General features: G+C 44.9%; 1 protein-coding gene across 1 annotated transcript; it reads right to left on the bottom strand.

The window, feature by feature from the left end:
• Positions 1–311: 311 nt before the first annotated feature.
• Positions 312–18,613, bottom strand: Ino80c (INO80 complex subunit C). Its single transcript, XM_004623588.3, has 5 exons — positions 18,328–18,613; positions 7,232–7,342; positions 5,919–6,030; positions 4,895–4,962; positions 312–704 (listed from the first exon to the last, which is right to left on the bottom strand). Exons 1-5 carry the CDS (start codon positions 18,481–18,483, stop codon positions 573–575), a joined length of 579 nt encoding a protein of 192 aa, XP_004623645.1. The 5' UTR covers positions 18,484–18,613; the 3' UTR covers positions 312–572.
• Positions 18,614–18,863: the final 250 nt, after the last annotated feature.

Consider the following 18,863-nt stretch of genomic DNA (forward strand, 5'->3'; position numbering starts at 1 on the left):
CTTCATACTGAAGCCATAATAATTCTGTACCAACACAAGACCCCTTTTCAGACAGAATGAAATGCTGGTTCCCACATTTCCAAACACAGGAAAAGGTGGCCAACAGGACAGGATGAGGTTCTGGGCTCTTCCTTCTCCTTTCCTAATTTGGACCTCTCGCAAGCACTTTGATATAAGAGAAAGACCAACCCGCTCTTCCAAGCAGCCACTGGGATCAAGAATAATCCAGAGCTGTGTGGATTCACTGCAGTCTTTAAATTCTAGACAAGCGTTCACAAGCTGGAAACGAAAATATGGGGACTTTCTTGAGTTAAATGAAAAGCACAATGTTATTGTATTTTCTTGTCAAACAATTTTACTTGCGGCAATAACTGAAGCATAATTTAATTCAGCAGGAAATATCACACTTGGAGGAAAAACACAGAAAAAACTCTTAAGTTAAAGCCAAACATTCTTTCCAAGGCACAGCACTGGCATTTTCAGATTGACAGCAGAATGAGTTGTTTCCATGAAACAAAATCACAAGTCCAAAGTCTGCCTTTGAAGCAGTTTCCACTTTGCATTTCTCAGGCTCAGGGAACAATGCTGGTGGCCTTCCTCAGGGCCAGGTAGCCCGTGATGACATCGGAGGGCAGCCTCCGAATGTAGGAAAACTCTTCGATGGTGCTGAACCGCAGCTTGCTCTGTGGGTCTGTGTAGTTCGCCTGGGTGAGAAACAGGCACAGGGAGCGATAGGAAGTTGTTATTGATAGTGCTATTTTAATTGAATTGCAAGTTTAAAATTTTTCTTCTATTTTACTGGAAGTGAAATGTTCATTATGTCTTACTGAACACTGAATTGCTCACTTTGGCAAAGACTTGTTAAGCCTCTAAGACTTGAGAAACACTTCAGGGTACGGACTGGAGGAAGAACCACATCAGACTCAAGCACCCTTCTTTTTGGTGCCTCAACAGCTGTCAGCAACAAGTTCAAGACGGAGTTTATGACGGCCATCCCTCCCTGCCTTCTGACTCCCACCCCCTTCCAACCAATCGCTTGGGGCTGTGTTCCTCAGGGCAGCAGCCAATGCCCCAGTGCATGCTGGGCCTCTCCCTGCTGCAGCCCATCTACGGCCATGCACTCCTCTCTTGGTCAAGCAGGCATATCACCTTCACAGCTCCTGGAGTCAGCCAGCATTACACTGGAAGGGGCTGTCATTTTCTAACTGCAGTCAGGGCCATTTTTGCCACTCGTAATTCTGATCATGTCATCTATAGCATGAAACTTCTCCATATGGCTCCTCTCTGCTTGGGGGACAAACGCCCATGTCCTCACTGTGGGTCCTTAGGCCTGGGCCTCTTTCGTTCTGAGCCACACATCCTTACTCTCCAGTTCTGACTGCCTCACTCTCTAAGTCCTTCCTTCCTGCCAGGCCCATCTGCATTTTCCTTGTTGGGGACCCCAACTCTGTCTGGCCCATGCTGTCCAGTAAATGCCTGTTCATTTTTCTGGGCTCAGCCTGAAAGCTACATCTTTGGAGAAGGCTTCTGTGTTCTCAGGAGGCCCCAATCTGCCCTCCGTTCCTGTAGCACCACGGAGCCCTCCTGCACATTGCACAGCTTTGCTGTGCTGCAGGTCAGTGACTCTGACTATGTTTTAGGCTATGAAGCTTCACACGACAGGGCCGTGTTCTGCTTAGCACTGCAGACCTGGACAGGCCCAGGAGCCTTCCGACAAGTGTTCGTGCAACAGATGAATGGAAGAACGAATGAATGAAAAAGTGAATAGGTGATGAAGACCATCACCAGAAAGAGAATTTGCTTCCTAGATGTATCAAAATTCTCTTTTGTTCTCTGTTTTTTCTATATAGAAGTTGGAAAAAATTTTAGCTACTGTGTATCACTGAGCACATGGCTTCTATAGAACTTGAAAAAGAAAACACACTGGTGAGTAATTTTAAGCTCTTTTAAAAAATTATAAAAGACACCATTAAAGTCTAGACAGATAATGTCCAATTACTCAAGTGTGGCTTGTCTGCTCTGCTGCTGTCTTCTGTGTGGACCCAGATTCTCAGTAATTCTGTGGTTTGTTGAAAGAGAAGAGGCAACAAGCCGGAGAGAACTGAGTCATAGGTTTCTCATGCTCTAAAAAGTTTGTATCCTGCCCCTGGGCAGCTCCCTAATGTATTCAGGAAAGTGGGATTTATTCCTACAAAGCTAAGATTAATCAAAGCTTACTACAAAATCAAACTTAGATCCTTTGGCTTGGTCTAGGTATTACTTTTCTGTACCACATTTCCTTTAATCTGTCATTAAAGATAAGGGAAGGCCTAATTAAGAAAATTAGTGACAAGTCTCTTCTGAGGGAGGATACAGGCTTGGGGGCAGTTGGAATAACTAAGCGGCGGGGAGGCTGCCTGGAAGTTTCGAGCTGAGTGCCCGCACTGCATCTGGCGTGGGGAATCTGGACCTCATGCATGAACCAGCTGCCACCCGGCTATATTCCATGGCTGCCTCACTCCCACCACCACGCTGTGCTGAGCCGGCCAGCCCAAGTGCAGATTTCACTGCCAAGAAAGTTGCTGAATAAACAATGCAGGATCCAGAGATCCTGCGGCACCAAAATACCCCAAACTGGAACCAACCAGACCTGATCCAGGAGCCAGCACCCAGCGCTTTGAACAGAAGAAAGGATGCCATGTTCACTCCAGAGCTGAAGAAATAAAAACTTTAACTCTACAGTGCATTCTTCTCTAGATTCTGTCCCTTCAACCTAGATGAAACAAAGGCCACCACCCTATAGGGCCACCCACAGGCAGCCTTAGGCCTCGCGGTGCCTGCTTCACCTACAGTCCTAACACTGTCCACAAAGAGCTGGGCTTTACTTTCTAATTACATAACTTTAAATTATACAAGTAACGGATGAGTCATGTTCACCTCTAAAAATGTTTGCAACATCACAAATAATTCTAAACTTTCCTTTTACCACCTCCTTACACCCAAAAGCCCCTTGCCTTATGCTGAGGAAACCACTATTATGTGGGCACCCTTCTAGACTTTCAAAATTTATATCTTCACAAATTACAGACCACAGAGAAATTCCTCAAGTGAATTGCTCTGGGAGTGTGTGTGTGTGTGTGTGTGAGTGTGTGTGTGTTTATGTACCGGCACCATACTGTGTACACTACTCTGTATCTTTCTGTCAACAACATAGCTTAGAACTTTATCCACTTTATTAATTAAGTATGCATTCAGCTCACAGAATAATATGAAAATATCGTCGCATATAGACCTTTATGTTGCTTCTAACATTTTGCTACTACAGTATCTCACAAGCATCTCTGTGTAAAGTTCATTCTGCTTCCTGGGGGGAAGGGAGGAGAGGGGCGGCAGGGTCTCCTTATACAGTTTAGGCTAGCCTTAAAATCACTATGTGGCTGGCTTCAAGCTCAAGATGATCCTCCTGGTGGAGTTCTTTGTATGTTTAGAATTTAATTCTCACATGCAATGGGGCAGGAGGGTTTGGTAATGTGGACCATGGCAAGCTGTCTGCTGACAGTACAGAGAGGCCTGCAGTAGTGTCTCTCAACAATACTATTTCACTATTTCACTTCTAACAAGTGAAAACCACAGCACCAGCAGGCCAGATGCCTAAAACGGAGAGAATGACACCAGCATGTGATGGGCCAGCCTCCGTATCCGCCCATAAATCCCAGGATATTATGTAAGGACAGAGGAGGCAAGCCTCATCTGTATAAGTAATATACAGACATATTATAATCTGGGAGCTGCGTTACAGAAGTTGAAGTCACACATTTTCATTAAATCACACAACATTTCAAGGATATATGAGCTGAATGAATAAGTGGCTGCTTCATTCCACAGCTGTGAGAAAAGTTCCATCTTCCAAATTGATAAGAGATGGAGAGAGGATTAAAAAGCAGAGCTGGAAATAATCTTTACAGGTTCTGTACCTGCTCTACACTTTACAAATAAGGACACAGGGCTCTTTGGCTCCTGAGCTTCAGAAAATTGCCCAGGTCCTATTCTTTTAGCTCTGCTAGTGGTTCCCAAACTGTGTTCCCTGGAAGCATTTGAGGGGTCACTTTGGTGGGCATGGGCTATATTCACATAGGACCACCAGGAGTAGCAGACTCAGCCTTTTAGATATGTAGATTCTATAAAACATTTCACTTGGAAAGGGAGTTTTGGTGCTTAAAAATCAGTCTGAAGGGCTGGCCTGATAGCTCAACAGACTAAATGCCTGCTTAGGCAAAGCACAACGGCTGGGGTTCGAGCCCTGGTGTGCCATGACGGCCCTGCCTCTGGGGCACACTAAGACCTCGACTGACACTGGGCATGATGGTGTGAGCCTGTATTCCCAGTGCTTGGGAAGCTGAAAACAGGAGGATCATCACAAGTCCAATTTATATAGTGAGACCCTGTAGACCCGTATCCCCTGTACTAAAAGAAAAAAATCAGACTGAAAGTGACTATCCATGTCACAGTGCCACTGGGCAGATATGTATATATTTTTTGTTTTGCTTGCAGTGGCAGGGATCAAACCCAAGGCCTCAAGTACACGGAGCAGGTGCTCTTCTACTGGGCTATAACCCAACCCTGAATATTTTTTAAAATATAATCAATCATCTATGATGGAGGTTTTGAAAAACTTCAGCAACGAAAACTGAAATCATTGTTTCTTCAAGGAAGTAAAACTCATGTCCCATGCTTTGTGAAGCAATCACCCTTCTAACTGCTGACACAGGTTGCAACATAAACGCCTTGCACAAACCCTTGGCCTTCGCACAACACGGGTTCCAGGCAGGATCGCTGGTGGTTGATATTGTACACGGACTAGATAGACATCTTCTTTTCAATTCAACGTTTAATATAGAGACGTAATCATACTCACAAGGAGGCCTGAAACATCAGAATACTTCTTAGCTGGTTTAAAGGATGGAGGAGCATCAATACTGAAGTCTGCAAAAAAGAGAAAAAGATGACTACACGGGCCTTAAGGCCTTCTGATTCCTTCTCTTCCTTTCTAAAATAATGTTGATCATATCCCTGAAATTTTCCTCCTTGCTTATGTATGTGCAGAATTTCCTGGAGGTTAAGTAGAGATGGGAGGAATCTTAGAAGTGGTGCAGTACGTCATAGACCAAGTGCTAGCTCAGGGGCTAGCCCTGCCCCATCACCAGGGACTCTGCGCTAGCAGAACTGCCGGAGTGCTCAGCTGCCCACAAGTGGCTTTTACAGGTCTAGGCTACATGGGCTGATGGTGATGAAGTGCCAAATAGCCATGGACCGGATCTGAGCTCCCAGACTCCCGCACATCCACACCCTACTGACTACCTGGCTTCCGTGACACCCATCTGAGTCACCCTCATGAGAGATGCCCAACAGGACAGGAAGCAGAGGGATCTTTGAACCTGTACTTCCCAGTGATGCTGAACAGAATGTCTGAGGGCATTTCAGATTGATTTGGACATCCTGAATCAGAAAGTGTTTACTCAGAAAGGCTCTGGCCAGAGAGCAAAAGCACTGGCCTCTCAGCTGGTCACTGGAAACCCTCATAAATCTGGCATTAGACTTGGATCACTTGGTTTCTGGAAACAGATTTTAAGAATAGGCTTTTGAATAAGAAGTTTGTCTAATAAAAATATCAATATTAACATATCAGAATGTTTCTCCTGAATGGAATTCCACAGTGACACTAAAAATCACATACCCCTGACCACACAAACACAGTCAACACAGATAATGGCTAACAGAGAAAACCCCCACATAATAACCCTTGATTGAAGCCACTATAAAATTTTCAGGCTGAAAGCTCTTTCCTACAATAATATGAACCCAATAAAATAACGTAGGTTTGTGTAAGAAGGTTACTGGTCTAAGCATTATGAACACATGGAAGGCTCCAGCCAGCTCACAGTTAGGATCATTCAGTTGCCAAGGCAATGCCCTTTCAGCGGCGAGAATTTGTTTCAGGTTCTTCCAGGTTCTGTTCTTCTTGCCAGCTACTGCACCACCATGGCCAGAGTGCTCAAATTGAAAACATGGATTAGAAGAAATAAAAATCAATAGTACTATTTCAGAACAGACATTTACACTTAATCTTGTCATGTACCTCTCATTCTATCAGTCATCCCTTGTACCCAAGACCTTTCTTTTTTCTTTTTCTTTCTTTCTTTTTTTTTTTTTTTGTACTGGGAATTGAACTCAGGACCTTGCACTTGCCAGGCAAGTGCTTATTCTACTGAGCTATCTCCCCAGCCCCAGAGACCTTTCTAAACAAGTATTTTAAAGGGCTGGTGCGATAGCTCAGTGGACTAAGTGCTGCATGTACTGCATGCAGTGCCAGTGAAATCAGGCGTGGTGGTGCACACCTGTAATCCCAGCACTGGGGAGGATCACTAGAGTCTGAGCTGTGTAATAAGACCCTGTACCAAATAAGTATATAAATAAAATATTTTTCAAAAAAAATGAAAGGGAGGCCAAGTGTGGTGGCATGTGCCTGTGATCCCAGCACTCTGGAGGCAGAGGCAGAATTGCCATGAGTTCAAGGCCAGCTTGGGATACAAATTGAGCTCAAGGCCAGCCTGAACTGCATAGTGAGACCCTGTCTCAAAAAGATAAAATGGGGAGCCAGCAACATAGCTCAGCAGACTAAGTTCCTGCTTTGGCAAACGCAGGGCCCTGAGGTGCGCTGAGCCGGAGACCAAGTCCAAGCGTGGTGGCACATGACTGTAATCCCAGTGCTGGGGAGGCTGAAAACAGGAGGATCACTATGAGTCCAAGCTATGTAGTGAGATCCTGTGCAAAATACATTAAAAAAAAAAAAAATCAAGGGAGAATTTATTCTATTTCTGCTTCCCAGTACCATAATTTAGGTTTACTTAAGAAAACTACTGGGGACCACTCTTAAATATTTCAAGCTTCATCTAAAACTTACAGAAAACCAGTAAAGAGGGAAGGAGAACAACCACTGTGGAAATGACGTACTCCCCAAACACTACTCTTTCAAGAGCTCCATGCAGGGCACCAAGTCCTCGGGTCCAGCCCACAGGGAGATGAACAAGAAGGGACTTCCTTCTCCCATCCCCACCTTCCCAACACAGTTCTCGAGAGAAGGTGGCAATGTGGAAAGCAAAAGAAGAGGACACCACAGCCACCTAGCCTACAGTTCCGCAAACTCAAAGGACAAAGTGTGTTTGCTTATTTATAGACTACCTTAGACACTTACCACAAAGTTGGGATCCTTAAATGGCAAAGGTTTGGCAGCTTTTTCCACAGGGCCTGTGCTAAACTCAGAGGACACCACTTTATTGTCACTCATGGCTTCCATGCTGATGCCCTTAAAACACAGTAAAAAGTTTGAGGTCAATTTCTTCTGGGTTCGTTACTTCTGCTCATAACAAGACAGGACATGCAAGGGAAGACTGGTCAGCCATTGCGTCAGCAGCAGTGGGTCCCAGAGGAGGTTCTGCCAGCTCAGGAGCCACAGGCAGGGCTGTGGCTGCCCCTTGTGCTGTGCTGTTGTCCCACCTGAGCTGGCTCCTTTAATTCTGAAAGCTGCTACAAAGGAGGTGCGACCCTCTGCACTTTATTAGAAAAGAAAATGAGGCTCAGGGTGATGGGCTCAAGGCCACAGGGTACTTGACCTTCCGATTCCAACCCCATTTCCCTCACACCACACCATCCTGCTCCTGCTGATCTTGTTAATTGTGCCTTACAATATTAAGGCAAAAAGGGCTGGCCCTGAGAACCGGGGCTGCAGCTGGAATGCGAAGGGCACTGTAGGACATGGGCATTCTGAGAAAGGAAAACGGAGAGGAAGCTACAGGGCCACAGGTCAGCTGGCTGCAGAGAGCCTTGACCCGCAGGCTGATGCGCTTCAGAAACTTTTACGCTAACACTCAAAGGCACAAAGAAACGACTTCTCGTTCTTAATACAATTCTAATCTTCCTAGGCTACTTTTGAAAATGCTGAGACACAACTTATATCCAGTGAGGTGCGTGATCTTATGTGTAGCTCTCCTGAGTTTTCTAAATGTTTCCTTTACCTTAATCCAAATCCTGACCATGATAGGGAACGCTTCTACCATCCCAGAGTTCACTCGTGCCCTTTCCTGATCAGTATGTCCAGGCCGCAGGTGCAGCCAGTGCTTTGACGTCTACCACGTCTGTTCTAGAACCTCACATAAATAGAATTTGACAGCACGTGGTCCTTGACTTCTTCAGCTCAGCATAGGGGCATACTGATGGATGGCGTTTGTTACACGCATCAGCCGTTTCACTGAATTGACCCACTATTCAGTGGAGTAGAATTCCACTATACTTACATGCTAACATTCATCCATTTCCTGTTGATGTACGCTTGGTTCATTTCCAGGGTAGAGCCATTATAAATAAAGCTGCCCTGATGTGTTTTTATTTTTCTTGAGTGAATACCCAGGAGGAGAGTGATTAAATTATTAGTGAGTATGTATTGAATTTTATAAGGAGACTGTGTGTGTGACTGCACACATGTGCACCCCTCCCCGTCCCCTCCGTGGGATCTGTGGGGGGAGTGGGGCACTAACTGTGGTGTGACAGCTCTTGGAAAGGGTTTCCCAAATACCATCCCAGAGTCCTCTCCAGGGTGTCACCGCATAGGCCTGTGCTCTAGCCAAGAAGTCTGAAACCTGTGCTACTGCTTCTCTGATCACACTGCCACCTCTGTCTGCGTGGACTCTCCCGTCAGCCTCCCTCAATCCACAGTCTCTCCTGTCATTAAGGAAAACCTGTGGTTACACTGAAATTGTTCTTTTAAGAGGTAGTGGTCCAGGGGCACAGAAGAAAGACCAGGCCACTGACCAGAAGGGGAAGGAGGAGGAGAGGGAGGAGGGAGAGAAGAAGGGAAGAGGAGGAGGTCTGAGGAGACTTGCCAGTGTTAGAAGAAACTGTTACAGTTTGTGTCTAGATGCCCCCCAAAGCTTTACGCATTTTTAGGTAAGGCTTTTTCAGAGGTGGCTGAATCTACCTCTGGTTTGTGATGGATTCATGGTTCGATGCTGGGATCAAGGGTGCTGGGATTAAGGGTGGATGATTGCTGGATCAATCCTCTGATTGGATTGGAGCCACCCTAATCCCAGAAATCTGGATAAGATAAAAGGAACAGGAAGAGGCTTGTTTCTCTCTTCCTCTCTTGTTGCTTTTTCTGTCTTACACCATCAATGGGTGCCTCTCTCCCATGTGCTAGTCTGCCTTGCAGCCAGCTGATTATGGACTGAAACCTCCACACACTGAGAGCTAAATAAATCTTTTTCCCTTTAACTTTGGGTGTCAGGTATTTTGTCTCAGCAACAAGAAAAGTAAGACAGAGACCATTCTTCCATGTTGTTTAACTATCCATGAGGGTGTGCCGAAAGACTACTGGAAATAGACCACTGCCCTTGGGCTGTCAGAGGGCAGGCCACTGGGTGGTGGGTGCTGGTAGTATATACACTACAACTCTAAGAGCTGCCCAGCGGGCCTCATATTAGAAAAGGAAAAACAATCATCGAGAGAAAACCCAATACTTAATCCAGAGAAAACAGGCAGGATGTGAATGAGCTCTCCAGGTACCAGATACACTTCAAGTTCATCTTCATCATCTGAGTTTCCATAAAGAACGACTATGGGGCTGGCCAGATAGCTCAGCCAATTATAGCACCTGCTTAGGTAGAGTGTAGAGACCCGGTGCGATCCTGCAGGGCACGCTGAGGCTAAGATTGAGACTGGGCGTGGTGGCGCACACCTGTAATCCCAGCACTTGGGAGGCTGAAAACAGGATGATCACTATGAGTCTGACCTGTGTAGCGAGACCCTGTAGACCCTGCACTAAATAAATAAATAAATAAACAAACAAACAAATAAATAAATAAAGCATGACTACGGATACAATACTATTTCCATCTGGCAGAAACAAACTAAAGTGCCACAGAAGTGAAGAGGAGGCTCTAAAGGACAGAGGGATCTAAGCCTTAAGACCACCAACAGGACTACAGGTACGCCCCCTGCCACAATGTGCTCAGCTCCAAGGGCCCATCCTCAGGGCGTGCAGCCAGCTTTTAATTCTACTCTAGAAATGCCACAAGACTATATATCTCCCTTTCTGTTTATTTCTCTTCCGTGATTGATCCTGGGGAAGTGCAAAGCTGCTGAGTACCCAGCCGGGGAAGGGATGCCGGGGATTCCACTGACCCAGGCTGTCGTGTCCCAAGGGCCCAGGAGAACGGTCTGGAAGCAGTACCTGCTGAGATTCAGGCAGGTGAGCTTCTCTGAGGCCACTATGAAAAGCAGGTACTACAGCCAGGCAGCACTGCCTGGACAGCCGGAAGTTCTGCTGTGGGAGAGGCACACGCCAGACACATGTGCTGACAGCAGGGAAGGGTGGCAGGAAGAGAGCCAGAAGTCAGCCTTGCCAGGCACAAGCTAAAGAGCCAAGAAGGGAGTGAAAATGACGCGCGGAGCATGTTTTGTTTTTGTTTGTTTTTCTAATGCATCTCTGTGCTGAGAAGCTCTCCCTGTCCTCCATGCAGCCCCTCTCAGCAGCCTGGGCACCCAGAAATTAAAGGAAAAGCCCAGAATGGAAATCGCCCTGACACCTCCAAAGGCTCCTGTCTGAACGGAGTGCTCTTTTGCTTCTCAAAGCAGATACACTGTCTCAAGGCCCAGAACTGGTTTTCTTTCCATCTTTCCTTTTCAACCCCACTCCCACACTGCTGCAACTCCACCTCGTTCCTCCCTTCCCTTCGGCTGTAGTCCAGCTGTGACTCCTGTGTCTACTAATGACAGGATGAAAGGGAGAAACCCTTAGTCAAAAGGAACATGAAGTTACAAAGCTCACATGCAATGAAATAAAATTGAAAATGATGTATAGTTTCCATATTACGAAAGTATTATTAACACTAACAGACTTTACGAGATGAACTGTCCAGGCTCAAGTCACAAACGCCCTAAGGAGAGGACAGGAAGTAACGTCTCGACTAAGGCTGTGATTTTTGGTGGTACCAGGCAGCACTTAAGCTACAGGCCCAGCCCTTTTTTTTCATCATCAGACAGGGTCTTGATAAGTCGCCCACGTTGGCCCAGAACTTGCAACCTACCTCCCTCAGCCTCGCTGGCATGACCTGCTGTTAAAGCAGCACGTGCTTGTCACCAACAGATTGGAGTCAGCAAACTGGGGGAGGGGGCTCCTCAGGCTACAATTGCAGAGCCCAAATAAGTGGTGTAGTCTCTCCAAACAGCAGCCTGCATGACTTGGACTCAGACTTCAGGTCAACTTAGGCCTTCTGTCTGTGGTTACAAAAAACAGAAAAGTGTCTTTGGTCTTGTCCCTGAAAAATCTAACACCAGCCATATCTGTCAAATAGTATTCTAGAGTTGAAAAAACAGTTGACTCTAGTTTAAAACTAGAGATACAAGGATTACTTAAACTGACAAAAAGCCAGGGATGGTGGCACACACCTGTAATCCCAGCACTTGGGAGGCAGAGGCAAGAGGATCAGTGCAAGTTTGATGCCAGTGAGTTCAAGATCAGCCTAAACTACATAGCAAGATCCTGTCTCAAACAAATAATCCCCAAAACCAAAAAAAAACACAAATAACTCCCCAAAGCTGGCATAAATAAGAACATCTAATTCCTTAGACTATAATGAAGAAATTATTCATAAAAAGCTAATTAGATTTTGTAAAATCTGATTGAGAAGACTATCAATACAGAGCCATGTTCCAAAAATGCTGCTATGCAAAAAACAGGCAAACAATGTTATACACCAAGAACATTTAAAGAACTACATCTTCCTGTGGAAAGAATAACATAACCAAGATTACTTTTTTGGTTGTTGTTACTGGTGACCAAGACCCGGGCCTTCACACTGCACTACAATTCCCAGTCTTTTTTGTTATATTTTATCTTAGCCACTAAATTGCCCTGGATAGGCTTGCACTTGAAAACCTCTTGGGGCTAGGGAGATGGCTCAGTAGAATAAGCGCTTCCCTGGCAAGTGCAAGGGTCTGAGATCAATCCCCAGTTCTGTCCCCCCGCCAAAAAAAAAGAAAAAGAAAAAAGAAAGAAAAAAATCTCCTGCCTCCGCCTCCTAGAGTGCTGGGATTAAAGGTGTGCACCACTACACCTGACTCTATCATGATTTCTTTTGAAAGTTAGGTCTGAATGATTATTTTTTATTCTTATTTTATTTATTTTTTTACGTATTTTAGTACAGGATCTACAGAGTATCTTACACACATCAGCCTCACAGCCATGCTCCTGTTTTCAGTCTCCCAAGTGCTGGGATTACAAGTGTACTACCACGCCCAGTCCCAATTGCAGTCACAGCGCGCCCGAGGGATGCGGCCAGCATGGCACCCCAGGCAGGGAACCCAGGTCGCTGGCAGGTGCTTTAGTCTGCCGAGCTATCTGGCCGGCCTGAATGGTTACTTTTTTTTTTTTTTTTTTTTTTTGGCAGAACCGGGGATTGAACTCAGGCCCTTGCGCTTGCCAGGGAAGTGTTTATTCCACTGAGCCATCTCCCCGGCCCCCCTTTTTTTTTTGATGGTTACTTTTAAATGGGTAACTAAATCACTCTGGCATTTACTGAGTGACTCCAATTACTCATCATCTCTGTGCCTCTTTGCATCTGCCTTCTGCATTATTCTTCTAAAAAATCAACTACAGCCTCTCAACATCAGATGCTTTGTTAACTATTAACCATCACAAATCAAAAATTTATTAAGTAATGCTCAGTCTGTGGGCCAATTAGTTTCCTCAGAAGCAATTAACAACTAGAATAGGCACCGGAAAGCTTTACATGCCCTACATGGATCCGGTGAAGTTCCCTCGCCAAGCAGTTCTGTCCAACCCTTTTGGTCTCACCAGCAATCTAATTACAGCTTTCAATGTAGACAGTGATACAGGCGAAAGATTTATACGATCTGAAGAGAAACCAGAGTATAGACAGTGATACAAAAAAGAGCTAAGACCAAAAAGAACGTGGAGCCTAGACAGCCTTCTTGTGTTGAATCTTGACTCTTGCTTATTAGCTGTGTGACCTCAGGTAAACTACTTTCTGTGACTCTATAGTCTTTTTAACTATAAACAAGAGTAACAACTCACAGAAAGTTGTTTTGAGAATGAAATGGAACAGTCTTTTGTTGGTAGTTTAGGATGGACTTAAACTATTTGATTTAGGCTGGCCTCAACTCACAGCCATCCTCCAGCCTCAGCCTCCCAAGTGCTGGGGTTACAGGTGTGCGCCACCATGCTCTGGGGAGACAGTTTTTCGAAAGTGCTCAGAATAGTGTCTAGCACAAAACAGATGTCCAATAAATGTGAATTACTGTTACTTATCTTGTCTTTCACCTTTGCACCTACCTGTTCAGCAAGCTCACCAATTTAATACTAAGCCTTTCCAGAGGAGTATTAATGCAGAGGGCATAACACGATGAAGGTAAGGGAGCACTTTCATAATGCTGTTAACCAACAACTCCATTAGCTACACCTGAACGTAGAAATCCAAACAAAACCACAGTTCTAAGACTTTGCGGGCACAAGTGGACATAAGCAGCATTTCCTGCTGCAGTAAACATCTTGATGGAAAAATAAAGCAAGATTATTGTCCTGAAGCCACATCCTAGGACTGATCTACAGGAGACTGCTATCAATGCTCTGCTCTGAGTACTTTCAGATCAAAAATATCTCCTCCAAATCATGAGGGCTCCTAGGTACTTAAGTATGCACTAAATTTTACTTTAGAAACTGCATGCACATTTCTGGAAAGTAAAACTCACCTTAAGAATCCATGATATCAAGTTATTTTAAATAAACTCTAAAAATACTCTAATATCATCTTATGTAAATGTCCTCTGTTAATTTTTGTAACTCTACAAAATAGTTAGGTTAGACATACAGCTACTTTCTCTTAATTCAATGAGAAGAAAGATTTATACTAATAGTGTTTGGACAGGATATCCTGTCTGCATCTTGTACTATGAATAACCACTACGAAGACAACAATATGCAATGTATTAATTATTGAAACTGTCCTACTAATCAGTTTTGAAACTGTCTCATTGCTATTTCTCAATAAAATTAATAAAAAAATGTTTATATCTCATGGAAGTTTTACATACCTTGTTTTTTAAGAAACCAAAGAGGTGAAATTGTTAAAGCAGGGAAATTTAGGTTCTAAAAGATCTATAAAATCCCTCTAACTCAAGAAATACAATCATCTATATAAAAACACTGCTGATGAAACCTTGGGCAACCAGAGGTGATCTAACAGGCAGAACTGTGGGCCTGGAACACTGTCTCATTTAAATCTACCACCTTTCAGGTCACTCTCACGTCCCTCTGCCTCCTCACTTTCTACTCCTTTCACTATCACTGCTCAGAGTCATCTCCTGTCCCCTTACAATAAGATACCGACATGGGGAATACCTAAGATCTCCTTTGGCTCAAGGCTGGAAATTACCATATCCTTCCCATTGTTTCACACATGTGATCTGTAGACCCAGAGCAACATCCCAGTGTATCTCCCCCAGATACATATATGTCCCAGTCATCCAAGCAACAGGTATCATTAAGTTCTCAAATCAGCTGACTTTACATAAAATGATTACCCAAGTGGGCCTGCTCTAATCAAATAAATCTTTTAAATATAAATCCAGTGGTCAGAAATAAGAGAAGGCAGAGATATTTGATGTGTGAGAGGGATCAGACAGGGAGATTCTCCATAGTTGGCTGGGAGATGGAACAGGCCATGCGACAAGGAATGCTGGCAATGGCCTACCACCAGCAAGGAGATGGGGATCCATAATCTCTGGAGAATTGAATTTGTCAACAATCTGAATGAGCCTAGATACAATTTTTGCCCAGATCTTCTAAAGAGAAATTCAACTAGCTGACTATTTTATTTATTTATTTTTGAGATAGGGTCTCACTATGCAGTTCAGGTTGACCTCAAATTCACTACGTACCCCAGGCAGGCCTGAAACTCATGGCAATCCTCCTGCCTCAGCCTCCTGGGATTGCACAGCAGGCACCACCAGGTCTGGCTCTAGGTGACCTGTGATGTCAGCTTTGTGATACATGAAGAAAAGTAACACAGTCTACCTTCACCCAAGAATTCTGACCTACAGAACATGAGCTACTAAGTGGGGATTATTTAAGCCACTAAGTTGGTAGTAATTTGTTAACAGAGACAATAGAAAACACATATAATATGTAGCTGTCATTCTCTCCTCTTGGGAGATTTTTGGGAGGGTGGCATAAGCTATAATCTTTCAAAATGTCTTAGGCAAACTACTGCGGGCATAACTGAAATACAGTACTATACCATAAATTCTTGCTGCTTCAACTGAAAAAAAAAAAAAAAAAAAAACAAAAACAAAAAAAAAAAACCAGAAAGGCTGCACAGATGCGGATCATCTCAGGAAAATTCCAGGCAGCTCTCAAAGGAGAGTACTGTGCTAAGAGCTGATCTGCTGTGGATTAGGACAACAGAGCAGGACAAAAATCTAGGACTTATTTCCAGAGATAGAAGCAAGCCAAGTTCTTCCCTTCTTCATGGGATGCTGACAGTGGAAGCGGGGTAACTGGTTACTGCATCTCTTTAAAAACTAGCTACAAAAAGAAGAGCCAAGACAAAAGAATTCACTATGCCAGGAAATGCCTTGCTCTTTCAGCCTCCCTAAAGGGGCTGTTAAATCAGAAGTCCTCGTGATATCTGGTATCTCCTCAGTGAGAGTCCTGAGGCCATCACGATTGAAATTTCTAACACATTGGGTTACTGGAAATTTCCAGCATCCCGAGGTCATTCGGCTACTTTCTGGAGCTTGTTGTGATTGGAGATGATCAACACTGTCTAAGCCCATGTGGCCAAGAAAGGGTCAAAAGAATAATTTCTCCCAAAATGTACTGACATTACTTGGTCTTGGTACAACTGAGTGTCAAAACACATCATGGATTTATTGGGAGAGCCTACCCACAATCTATCTGACAGAGGACTCTAACCAAGCGTGGTAGCACACGTCTGTAATCCCAGTACTCAAGAGGCTGAGGCAGGAGGACTGCTGTGAGTTTGAGGCCAGCCTGGGCTACACAGCAAGACCTTATCTCAACTTTAAATAAAAGGAAAGAAAGCATATGAATTTTTTGAAAATTAAAAAAGATAGTGCTGTGCTGGCCCTGCCCAACGATTGGGACTGGGCATGGTGGCAACTGCCTGTAATCCCAGCACTTGGGAGGCTGAAAACAGAAGAATCACTTTGAGTCCCATCTACACAGTGAGACCCTGTAGATCCTGTACTAAAATACATTTTAAAAAATTAAGAAAATTAAAAAAATAATCAGGCAGCTCACAATACTGGAATAGCCAATAGCACATGAAAGGCAGTTGGTATCAAACATCACAGAAGCATAACTAAAACAGTGACTTAGCCACTATGTATTCAACAGAATGGCTAAAATTTCAAGACTGCTAATGTGCTTTTTAAAAAAAAATTTTTATTTATGTATTTATTTGGTACAGGGTCTTGCTACACAGCTCAGACTCTTAGTGATCCTCCTGTCTCTGTCTCCCCAGCACTGGGATTACAGGTATGTGCCACCACGCCTGATTTCAGTGGCCAGCATGTATGTAGTACTGGGGATCGAACCTGGATCCTTGTGCTTGCCAGGCAGGCACTTAGACCGCTGAGCTATCTCACCAGCCCAGGATTGTACGTTTTGAAGATATAAAACTGTAATTTTCATATTTTTCTGGTGGGAATGTAAAGTTGTGAAGCTATCCTGGGAAATACTATTTAACAGCTTCTTAGTTAAATGTGTGTCTATCATCTGATCCAGCAATTCCACTATAAATCAAGAGAAAGGAAATCATAAATTCACACAAAGACTTGTTTGAGCAAAAGTGTTCCCAGCAGCCATAGACGCCAAAGCCTGAGCCAAGTATCGTGGCGCATGCCTGTAATCTCAGCATTTGGTCCTTCAGGCAGAAGTATTGTTAGGAGTTCAAGGGCAGTTTGGACTATATAGTGAGACCTTGTCTCAAAATCAATCAATCAAAACGCCCAAGCCTGTAAACTACTCAAATGCCTATCAGTTGTTTCTACAACGTATCAGTAAAAGATAACTTTAAAAAAAAATGGTTTCCCAAAGAAAGCCAGATGTTCCACAGGATCCCATTTATATTAGGTTGGAGAACAAAGCAATAGCAGAGTAGCAGTTTTCTCTGGTAAGGGCAGAAGAGAGTGATGCCAGGAAAGGGTCAACAGTCAACAGAGAATTTACTGTGGCTCTGAGGCTTTTTTTTTTTTTCTTTTGGAGACTGGATTTCACTAATTAGTTCAGGCTGACCTTGAACTCACCGTGATGCTCCTGTCTGCCTATTAAAGGCATGTGCCATCATGTCGGCTCAGATTTTTTGTTTTGTTTTTTATATTTTTAGTAAGGGTCTACAAGGTCTCACTACATAGATCAGACTCATAGTGATCTGCCTGTGCTCAGCCTCCCAAAGCGCTGGGATTACAGGCACGCGCCACCCCAACAGTCTCAATCTCTCAATCGCGGTCTCGGTGTGCCTGCCTAAACAGGGGCTTTATTCATCCACTGTGCCATTTGGCCCACCCGTTTTGTTTTGAGAAAAGGTCTTGCTTTGTGGTCCAGGCTGGCCTTGAAATTCCTATGTAGCTCCAGCTGGCCTCGCCCGTCCTGTGATCCTCCTGCCTCTGCCTCCTGAGTGCTGGGATTACAGGGGCGCGTCACCATGTGTCGCCATTGTGTCTCTTGGAAATGCTATTTTACCTGAGCGGCATTAAAGCAGTGATTCATAACTATAATTTTTGCGTTTTACCACTTGCAAATTTCACCCCAATGTTTAAGAAAAACTTGGGGAGCGCTACCAATTAGGAGGCAGTTACCTAATGCATCCTTGTATTTCTCCACGTAGGGCATTATGGCACTTTGCACCTCTGGCAGCCGAAGTAGGAAGAGCCGCAGAGGAGTGCCACTAACTTCTGTCGGTCCCGCGCTCGCTCAAAAGCCACCTTTACGGGAAAAGGCAGTCTTCCCATCAGTAATAACCTCCCCCCTCCCCTCACAATGCAAAGCGGACGACTCTTCAACTAAACTCCATGTGTCCATACTAAAGGGTTAAAAAAAAAAAAATTCACACCGAGAGCCAGCAAACACCGCGGCGCGCAGCGCGCCCCGCCCCGCCTCCCCTCGGCGAGCCCACGCACGCGTGCTCGCGCCCACGTATGCGTGCTCGCGCCCGCCCAGCGCCGCGCATGCGCACACGGCTAGTGCGGCAGTACCTGCGCAAAGCCAGGGCCGGAGAGCTTTTTCTTCTTACCGGTGCCGTACCCCCCTCCGCTGTTGCCGTTGTGGGAAGGGCTAGCAGGTCTTTTCTTGCTATTCCGAGCTATCCCTGGAGTGGAAGGGGCAGCCACAATTGGAATTTGAGCCGCCATCCTACGCTGTTTTCCTCCTGCTCCCCTCCCCCCCTCAGGGCGGACTCTGGAACTTCCGGCTCGCGGTTGCTTCCGGCTTCGTGTTTGAAAACCCGGCCTGGATTCGCGGGGAGGTCCCGGCGTGTCTCGGTGACATCTAAAAGGCGGAACCCCGAGCCGTCTATTCCGGCGGTCCCCGGAGGTCTCAGTGGGGTGGTTTCCCCGCCACCCTGGTATTCAGAGTCTGGACCTTGGGGCGCATGACTGGAAATCCCCAGTGAACATCTGATCTTTTTAAATAACTGCGTTTTAAACAAAAATTAATGATCAGGTGGCCTTTTCTGACGTTGAGTCAGAAGACTGAGCATTTTTGATGTCTGAGAGTGGAAGTTGCCCATGCT

This window comes from Octodon degus, unplaced genomic scaffold, assembly GCF_000260255.1.
Source record: "Octodon degus isolate 3935 unplaced genomic scaffold, OctDeg1.0 scaffold00003, whole genome shotgun sequence".
Taxonomy (NCBI): Eukaryota; Metazoa; Chordata; class Mammalia; order Rodentia; family Octodontidae; genus Octodon; species Octodon degus.